Consider the following 10,297-nt stretch of genomic DNA (forward strand, 5'->3'; position numbering starts at 1 on the left):
GCGCAAAATGATGGTGTATCGTATTTTGCACTATTTCTTCTACGAGGGTTTCTTTTGAACAAATTGCATCGTCATGCGTCATCACGAACGCCCAGTGTTTCCCGCCATCGCGGATAGGGAGGGTCGCTAGTGGACTTCTCATACGCCAACCGCAGCAGTTTGTTTCCTGCATATAGTCCGAACTTTCGAGTGGTGGATTTCTGTGACCGGAGCCCACGACAAACACTATTCGTTGCATCGGTCTTGTCGCTTGCTATTTAATCGTGAAATTCCTGGTGAGCGACAGAATTTGCTGACGAAATTTTAACGTGTTGCAGTGCTTGACACGGAACTGGCCATTTTTTCCATCTGACGCCCTGGCCTTTAACGTGGCCGTTGCCACTTACCGCAGGTAACTCCTGCCAAGAGCAAATAGCGAGCGCCCAAAGTGACTGGAACTCACCCCGCCACGGGCGGGTGATCAGAAGGTTAGGTTAGGTTAGGTCAAAGCACCGTCATACAATTTGTAGTGCCATTTTACCCAATGAGCGGGCATCCATGGGCTCATTCAGGCCTCCCCGAAGCATGGAGGCATGCCTTTGTAAGGTTTTTACCTCCCTCCGACAATTGTATATACAAATCATGCGTGTAAATTAGTTTCGATGTTTTCTTGAATCTCGTGTGTGGTTGGGGCTTTACGACGTACTTGGCTGCTGAGGCCATATAACGTCGTTTGTCTTCCACCCGCGCAGAAGCGTCGGGCACCTCTCTTCGGGAGGAGTTTCAGACAATTTAAAATAGTTTTCGTGGTCTCCCCACCCAAGCATGTCATTTGACAGGAAAACACAATTTCTTCAAATACGACTTCATTCTAAACAGTCAAAGCCGCAATGGGTTCTCTTTGGATACGAATGAACTATTGTGGATGGGGCGTTAGGTTTGAGGTGGGGGTCCTGACCAGCCCACTATCTCACGCGGCCTATGTGAACACAGAACCTGCGGGGCCATTATTGCGCTACAAAACATGACAGTATCAAAGCATGTTAACCGTTAGAGCAAGCAACTCATACTCGGTGAACGACTCTCTCGGTACCAGCCAGTGTCTACAACTAGTCATGCACCGGACAGCGGTCATATATTGCTCACTCCACCGTCCATGTCGAGCACTAGCTCTTGATGCCTGTGGCCGCAGATCGAAAGTAAGCTTGTCTTCGGCATGTCCCATCAGGCAGGCCTCTCGAGGCACCCCTCAGCGCTGAGAACCTTTGGCTGCAGTGGGTGGTGGCGGCGGCCACCGCTCCGCGCGCCGATAGGGGGCGGAGGGCTTCGACCCTCAGGGGCCGGCGCTCGGAGACGAGCCGACGGGGTGGGACCGTGTACGGGTCAGGTTCACCTCGTGGGCTGGACGGCACGCTGACATTAAGGCAACAGCAGTCGTCGAGGTCACCGGAAGTGAAGACACCGCAGTGGCGTCGCACACGGGTTTCATTCGCGCCGTCATGGTGGGGTTGCAAGCGGGAATCATCGCCAGTATAGTCCGCATGAGGCTGTGAGGTACGCAGGGATTCAGCGCGCCAGAATGCGGTCATTGCGTGCCCGGTCTCATCATGCAGTGCTGCGGGGATAACGGCTTGTCTAATTAACAGTTATCTCGTACATGCAGTTAGAAGGGTGCCGGGTTTTTGTTGCTATGGCGCCGCATGCTCATCGGCTTTCACACAAGTGCTGCATCTGGGTATTCGTGGAGCTGGCTGTTCTCAGCACCGGAACAAACATCACCAACAAGTTCGCCTCATGTACGAGAACATTATGTTTTCCACGCTCATCACGCATGCAAAGCAAATGAGTTGCACGCCGTCTCGTGTTTCCCTGGACTAAATCTTAATGTTGCTCTGGTTCCCGTTCCACACAAAACAGGAACAAATGCCGCTAACATTGCGGGACCTGCGCGGTTTGCCAGCAGTGAACAGTGGCATAGCGTAGTAACGGGAGCCTGTTTCACGGAGGCTTCCCAAGAGAAATGCTAAATGTTCTGAGCGGTGTGTTGAAAAGCGTGTATAATTCTAGAAGCTTCGAAGCAATTATTTCTAACCGTGACAGGTCGTCTTGGTCAAAGTGTTTCGACATTTCAACATCAAACATACGTGTTACTGATACATTTCGTACATTTCACTGGGATAAAAACGGCTTCGGAGAGGATCGCCTGTTTGGTGTACCTCCATTATGCCTTTGGTTGTAGTAAGCGGTTGCAGCATTGATATTCCACTTTTCACTGACTCCCTTGAATGCTCATACTAACTAGTGCTGATAGAACAGACAGTGGCAGGGCGTCAGCTCCCTGTAATTAGAAGCGTTACTTATTTGTAGAGCTACCCCAGCATACGGATGATCAAGGTCAAGGGAACGAGCCTAAGGTCAGCGGGCCGGCCCATGCAGGCTGATTTTTCCGCGCATTACCAAAAGGTTAAGGTCAGACTTCAAGGAAAAGTGGGTAGGCTGTGCCTCCCCTCCTTCTCCCCTCTTATGCGGCTAAGAAGGGACCTTGCGAATGAATCGAGAGCAAGGCTTGCGTGCTGGCGCACATTGTTTCGCGCAGTTAGCAGCAAACACCAGAGTTATTACACCAGTTTACATACATCGCGCAGTTAGCAACAAACACCAGTGTTATTACACCAGTTAACATACATCGCGCAGTTAGCAGCAAACACCTTACATGCATACCGCAACATCGAAGAGACATGCCATGCCGCGACGCTCGTCTTCTCTTCCTCTCAGCAGACCTGGCGGTTATGTGTTGTGTTATGTGTTCTAACTGTGTTACAAAAAGATGCTTTTGGAAACCCCAACTGATGAAATGACGACATGTGAAGATATGGCTCACCATGTCTTCCTTCGAAACGCGATGACACTCATAAAATGTGTCTAAAATATGTGCATGACCACCTTTACTGAACTAACCGAGTGTTTCACTTTGAAGTGCCGGAAGTTGTCCCATTTTCTTAAGCGATGTGCGAACAATGTTTTTAGCTGGACACTGGTGTAACGCAGTGGCCAGCCATTAACATGATCAGGTTCTTTTCTCATTTCCGCATTCAACTTTATGGACACCTGCATGTTGTTAGGCATGGTCTTGTGTTAATGGACACTTGCAAGCAATTACTTGATCAGTGCTCCAGATTTCTGTGCCAGTCCATAAAACAACGATGCACATAGCTTGCTGCGGACAATCTCCCAGCTCCGGCTTCGCTGTATCCGTGTCAGTGGAGCAACTTACGCGGTCTGCGGTGCGTTAGGATGTACATGGTTTCACTGATGTCGCCCTGAAACGGGTCCTTGAAAACTTTGTTTATGGCAAAGACGCTCAACGAGTCGCTCGCTGAAAGACTTGTTGAGGAAACGGGACCTGGGAGCTCAAAATGTGCTGAGACTTGTTGGGGAAACGGGACCTGGGAGCTCAACAAGTTATGAGACCTGAACACACAAAGAGCTCAATGTCTTTTTCCGCTAATAAATCTGTGGCGAATATTGAGCATCTAGTGCCTCACGGGATGGGTCATCCAAGTCATGCAAGAAGATTCCCGGAGTCACGCCACCCCGAATGGCAGAATTCGGTTGTTAATGCAACGTTTGTGCTGCTGTTAGAGAAACATAGATCGATGGTCCAGTCAGAAAACTTCAATGCATTGCTTGTGCATGCCATGCTTTTGCTGCAGTTGTCTGTTGTCAATACTCTGAAACGGTAGGCAAACTGATATATGTCTAATTGTTATTTGTTTACACAGTAATTGGTTCGTTCAATAAGATGAAATTTGTGCTTGGTTTCTGTCTTCGCCCGAGAACTCTGCTAAAAGCCTGATTTAAGAGGCAAAGTGCATCCAACAAAACGTTGCACTCACACATCCGACCATTCAATGATATTTTAGTGTGCGTGAATCGAAAAGCCCATCGTGGATGCCCGCTTGGTCGGTATGGGTGTCAGACAACTACAAAGAGAGAGGAAACCGCGCTCCTGGACCAGGCCCAAATGGGATCCGATTCCCAGTTTCCGGTGCTTCATTCTGACGTCGCAGCACGGAAATTAAAACCGGTCGCTAATTCCTGCTACCTTCAGCACTGATAAATGCCCTCGGACGGTGCGGAATATCGTTTTCAAGTCCATGCGAGATCTGACCCTCATAAAACGTAGCTGGGTTTCGAAGAGCACATTTTCCAAAGGCAGGGTTCTTTGCCTGCCCTTGAGGTGAATATGGGCCAATTTTCAGGTGAAACTGGATTTACTTTGAGGGCGATGCAAGCTCTAGCGGTGAGAATCAGGACACAGCGAGCTTCAAAGTCCCATTCCTGCAATTCCGCGATCCATATCCACAATCGTGTTCATATCCAGCACGTTTGCAGGCTGCAGTTTTACCCAGGCCGTTTGTGCACACGGCAGTCTGCTGCCCATCGGACTGTCCTCAGAGTGGAGCGACACAAACCGGTGTTACTCGGTGTCTGTCGGCGCAGATGTGTCGGTATGTCGAGATGTCGATGGTCGGATAAATCTCAAGGACGTCTGACCAGTGGCCAAAGAAGCACGGGTCGCTCGCCGAGCCAGATGATACGTGAGCGCCGCGGGGTTTCTCTCGCGTCACACTGGATCCGTTCCGTGGGGAGGTGGCTTCCCGAAGTGGACATTTGGGACATAAGAGATAGCTATTTACCGTTGTGATGTAGCGTGTTGTAATGTTATCAACACATGTATTATGCATGATGAAAAAATGAATAGCATGTGTCCAGCTAAGAAAAAACTTGCAAAAATTGTAAAACATATGCGTAAGACCTTTTAGCGATAAATGACTGGGCCAATTTTTCTTCGCAAGCAAGCGTGATTCATCATAAATTTCGTGTTACTTGAGGGAGCGCTCAGGCAACTGCCCGGACAGCTGTCGGTGATGATCCACCATCGTCGCACGATCAGCATTGGCGTGTATTACAACATGTAACACCTCTGGAATACAGGTCAGACCTCTTCCGCGTGTCTCGACACGGGGTGAGCCTGAGTACCTGTGTCAGGCGGCTGGCACAGCGCACCCCGCAGAGCGTCGCCCGGCCGCACGGTCGTCCCGGGAACGCGGCGGCCCCGAACCACATTACACTGGCCTGCACACCGAGCCGGGCTCGTCACCTGCATCAAGCACCGCCGCTCCAATCGACGATGACGCAGCGCAGTCTCTGGTTTGTTTTCCGTCCGGCGCCGGCGGTTTGTGACGCCCGCTTGCAGGATGAAAGGAACGGAACGAAGCACGTTCAGGGCGTCCAGTACTGAATCCCACTGGTCCACAGCTGTACCTGAGACTGGGGAGTATGAAAAGCGATGAGAGATTATGACGGATGAGGGCTGAGCCAAGAGCTGAGCGCAGTCCTGCTGCCTCTTACGTGGTCGCGCGGATCGCTGCTAACATGCCAACTCGCCTGACCTCTGCCTGACCTCTGCGCGGCGGATTAGCTTCCGCGGCGGTCGCTAGTGAAAACTTGATGTGAAGTCGAAGTCACCTGAGTAGAAACGCTAGCGATATTTTCTGGGGTGCCCCTAATCTAAATCGTGCTTCCATTATGGGAGACTGGCATGCGTTCATTTCATACACAGATAACGTCGAACTGAACGTGGCGCCAGTAGAACCAACGACACACAACCATTGAACACTGATCTTCGTCGCCTGCCAGTACAACAACATGGCTACCATGCATTCGCTCTACCTGGCCGCAACGCCGACCTGCGCCGACGCCGCGCTCACGCAACCCTTCCGTGACGATCGCGAGCCGCCCAGCGCATCGCCACACCAGCGAGCTGTGAGGTCCCGCAAGACAGCCATCGGTACTGTTTTGATTTGAAGCAGAGCCTGACTAGAGCCGGGTTTGTACGAGGTGGTCGGGCGGCGGGCGGCGCTGGCCGGCGCGCCGGCGCCGCCGCGCCGGTCAGACCGTGCCCTCGCCGCGGCCGGTGTCCGCTTCCTCCTCCTGGCTGGCAGCGCGGCCGCTCACCACCAGCGAGCGCCGGAAGCGGCGCTCCATGGCGCCGCGCCGGCACACACAGCGGCACACGATGTTGCTGAACGCGAAGCGGAAGTCGCGACTGCACAGCGCGTACACGCACGGGTTGATGGCCGAGTTGCAGTAGCCGAGCCAGAAGAACACGGAGAAGAGCAGCGGGTGCACGCAGTCGCGGCAGAAGCCGCGTACCAGGTAGCATACGAAGAACGGCAGCCAGCAGAGGATGAACAGGCCGATGATGATGCCGACCGTCTTGGCCGCTTTGGTCTCCATACGGAAGCGGCGCGCCTGGTGGCGGATGTTGCGCCGGCTGACGCGCGAGATGAAGCGAGGCCGCGCCTCCTCCTCCGAGCTCTGCGAGCACGAGCTTAGCTTCTTGGCAGGCGGGCGGCGCGGCGGAGCGGCTCGCCGACCGGGCCGCGCCTCGCCCTCCACCACCGTGTAGATCTCGTACTGGTTCTTGGCGCGGCTGTCCTCGCGACAGTGCACGACGAACGACGGCTTCTTCTGGCCACGGCCACCCGGCTCGCTGAGCGTGAGGCGGACCTGGCCGTGCGGCCGGCCACAGCCCGGCAGCGCGCCGTAGGCAGAGTCTCCGGCCGGCCGCTCGGCGCGCTGCGTCACCGAGCGGCCGCGGTGGATGCGCAGTGTGAGTCGGCCCTCGTCGTCCTCCTTGGTGGTGCGGAAGCCCTGGTTGATGGCGCGCGTCGTGCTGACGGCCGTGTGGTAGATGCGGCCGTAGAAGAAAAGCATGACGGCGCTCGGGATGAAGAAGGAGCCGAGCGCCGAGTAGATGACGTACCCACGCTCGTTGGTCAGCTCACAAGCGATGCGGCAGGCGCCGCTGCCGCGCGAGCCAATCAGCGAGCCGGTGCGGTCGTTCCAGCCGACCAGCGGCGGGAAGCAGATGACAAAGCTGAGCACCCAGACGGCGGCGATCAGCAGCTTGGCGCGCCGCGTCGACATGAGGCTCGGGTAACTGATGGGCTTGGTGATGGCCAAGTAGCGGTCCAGGCTGATGGCACACAGGTTCAGGATGGACGCCGTGCACATCCATACGTCCACGGCCAGCCACACCGAGCACCAGATGTCGCCGTACAGCCACACGTCCAGCACCTCCAGCGTGGCCGAGAACGGCAGCACCAGGATGCCGACCAGCAGATCGGCGCACGCCAGCGACACGATGAAAAGGTTCGTCACCGTGCGCAGCTTACTGTGCACAAACACGGCCATCACCACCAGCACGTTGCCGGCCACGACCATGACGTTGAGGAAGGCGAGCGCCAGCAGCGACAGCAGCCGCTGGTCGGCCCAGTCGTGCGGCCCGCCCGCCTCAGCGCAGCTGGCGTTCAGCGTCGCGTTGTCGGTCGGCAGCGGCAGCGGCAGCGCCGAGGTCGGCTTCGCCATGGCGCCGGCCTGCCGCCGGCGCCGCACGCCCCTGGAACGGGTCAGGCGCCCGGTGAGAGGTCGGCGGAGGTCGGCGGCGTCGGCTGGCGTGCGGCGCGCACTTAGCCGGCCACGGCAGCCGCCGCTCGCGGCCCGAGCAGGCGCCACTATTGGGAAATTATTCGGCCGAGTAAATCAGACGGGCCCAAATTGCCGGCCGTTAGTCTATTCCCAGCCGGCTGCCGGTGTGAGTGTGGCGGGGCGTAGGACAGAAATTAAGCCAATTACACACGCTTTGTCGAAACGTACGGCTCTTTAGTTTCGATTTTAGGCGAGTTTGACGGAAGTTGATGAAAAGTTTGGCGCCGGTGATGTTCCTCGTCAAAAAACTAATCGGGTGGTGTCCAAGGTTTTGTCGTTTCTGCTTCGCAAAGCGCATCGATGGCCACTTATCGACTGATGACAGTTATCATCGCCGAACTCTGTTATTATCCCTCATCAGAGTCAGTGTCCCACGCTGGAGCGGTCTTCACACGGCAGGTTGCGAATAAACTTGGCGTTACATGAGCAACTGTAAAGAGGGAACGTGCCACGACGCATTTGCAGCCCTGTATCCAAATACCTACGAATGAATGAAGAGTTTAAAGTGAAAAGTATGTTTGTATCGTTTCGATACTGTACGTTTTACAAAACAATTTAGTCAACGAGAACGACCAATAAGAGTCCAAAACAGGGCATACACTGCTTTGATCCACGCAGCATTGAAGTTGGACTATTGGCTGTTCATTCTATCCTCAGAGCTCATCAATTGCTCCTAATTTAGGCCATCGCTCCTGCTCACCAGTGCGTGCAATCGGATCTGTTAAATCCGTGGATCGATTCCACGGCCCCAGCGCACGACGCTCCGTAGGCCGTCCGCTGCAGGTTAGTTGGCTCACTTCCACCGATTATAACTATGCAAATTATACAAACTAAACGCCTCGGTGCACGTTGACTCACACCCGGCTGGCAAATTATGCATGCAAAATAGAATACGCTCAAGTGCTGACGCGCTCCGAAACGCAAACCGACAGATTAAGCGCAGCAAATCTCGAGGCATTAGCGGGAATTTAGGGCTCTCAAAACGACTCACACGGTCATAAGCCGTGCAGTTAATTAGTCGAGATGCTCTAAAGTCAATGTAAACGCTGCATTTGAGCCATACAATGATCCGTATGCTGCTATGGCTGAGCAAAACTGAAACAATGCCGGGCGAACCATGAGCTTGTTAAGCACTGGGAAAAAACGCTGCCTGGTAGATACGGGTCAAAATCCGCCTCACCACCAGCAATTTATGGCTCCTCGCCACCGAAATCATCCCGAAGCCTACCTATTGTGCTTTCGGTGATTTCAGTTACCTCGGGCCGTCCGCTGGCGCCTGTCACTCGGTCGGACGCGCAAGCCCCGCCCGGCCCTGGCAGCGGCGGCCTCCCGCAGGCACCGGAGCGTGCCGCGCCGCGATCCTGACAGCGATCGAGTGTCGACTAACCCCGGCTGGCACGGCCGCCGGCCGGGGGACGGTGCAGCGGCCGCGGCCGCAGCACGGCCGAGAACGCCGGCTGCCGTGGCGAGGCGCGTCCGCCGCGGCCGGACGCCGCGCGCCAGAGGCCAGCAGAGGGACCGAAGTCGAGGGCCGCCGCGGCGCGGCTGCGTAGCTGACGCGAAACCAGAGCGCGGCGGGTTCGATTCCAGACTGATCGCGCCCTGACTTTTGGCCTTACTTTAGCGTTCAGTGACACGTGTCCAAAACGCGGGGTCATTCTTCGTTTTGCAAGTGCATTACGGCAAAGCATCATAACAGTCACTCTACAGCTGTCTACCATCAAGCCACACCTCTTGCAACCGTTGTTTATGTTAGTGTCCGCAAGACATGTCGGTATCAGCGACTCGTAACAGACTTGGACATGGAGCATTGCCTCATCGTGCATCCTTTCTGAGCAGCTCAACCTAAGGCGTCGCCACCAAATCTGCCCGGACACCTGCAGGCCAGTGGCGTCGGGGCTGGCCAAATACAGGGCAGCGGCCGCCGCCGAAGCCGGCCGGGCGCCGATCGCGACGCCGCGGGGCGTTCCCTGCACCGAGAGTCAGGGCGTGGCAAAGGTCGACGACGGGCGGCGCGCGGCCCGCCCCTATAAAGGTTTAACGCCCTCTGGCGGCCGGTGCGGCGACATTTAGAGACCGTGTTCACGACTGACAGCCGAGATACAAATGACTGGCTGCGGCCGCGCTGGGACGCATCTTGTCTGACTTTTGCAGGCCGTGCTTCCGTCGTCTGATCTTGGAGGCATGGCTTCGCTGCGGGCGGCTTGTTGAATTGTGGGAATGCCTCACTATGTGTGTGTGTAGCTTACTTTACCTGATAAACTTAAGGCTGCTTCGAAACAAACACAACGATGTTTGCTCCATCTGTCACAAGGTATTGCGTCACAGTCATGTCTGCTTTGGCTCGCCGTGCTACCACTCAGACAACACACATACCCGCAAAGGTGCTGAAGAAGAGGGGCATCAACGTTTAGAAATTCAAAGTGTTGCGATTTGCATCTCATGCAAGTGCCGCGAGGCACAGACGATAATCTGAGTGTTCACGCCTTACCTGCCGCATCCACGCATTGTCAATGCCTTGTAATGATGAAAGACCAGCTGTTACAATACACCATATGTCAGATATTGGCGTGGGAAACTAGTCCTCACTGCAACGGTCTGGGGTTGACTAGCACGGAAGCCTACTAAAACCAGTCTTAATACAATATTTGACAATCTGTGTTCCGATGAAAATAGATATGAAGGGAACTGTTCTCACAATTTCAATAGATCTTATATGGGTGACAAAGTGTAGGCATTACAGACTAGGGGATCACGCGAA

The 10,297-nt window shown here is 54.8% G+C and overlaps 1 protein-coding gene across 1 annotated transcript; it reads right to left on the bottom strand.

The window, feature by feature from the left end:
- Positions 1-4,908: 4,908 nt before the first annotated feature.
- On the bottom strand, positions 4,909-10,044 carry LOC119111090 (putative G-protein coupled receptor No9). The gene is made up of 2 exons (XM_037234914.1): positions 10,028-10,044; positions 4,909-7,447 (listed from the first exon to the last, which is right to left on the bottom strand). Exons 1-2 carry the CDS (start codon positions 10,042-10,044, stop codon positions 5,935-5,937), a joined length of 1,530 nt encoding a protein of 509 aa, XP_037090809.1. The 3' UTR covers positions 4,909-5,934.
- Positions 10,045-10,297: the final 253 nt, after the last annotated feature.

The sequence above is a fragment of the Pollicipes pollicipes genome, unplaced genomic scaffold (genome assembly GCF_011947565.3).
Source record: "Pollicipes pollicipes isolate AB1234 unplaced genomic scaffold, Ppol_2.1 Scaffold_7261;HRSCAF=8764_pilon_pilon_pilon, whole genome shotgun sequence".
NCBI lineage: Eukaryota > Metazoa > Arthropoda > Thecostraca > Pollicipedomorpha > Pollicipedidae > Pollicipes > Pollicipes pollicipes.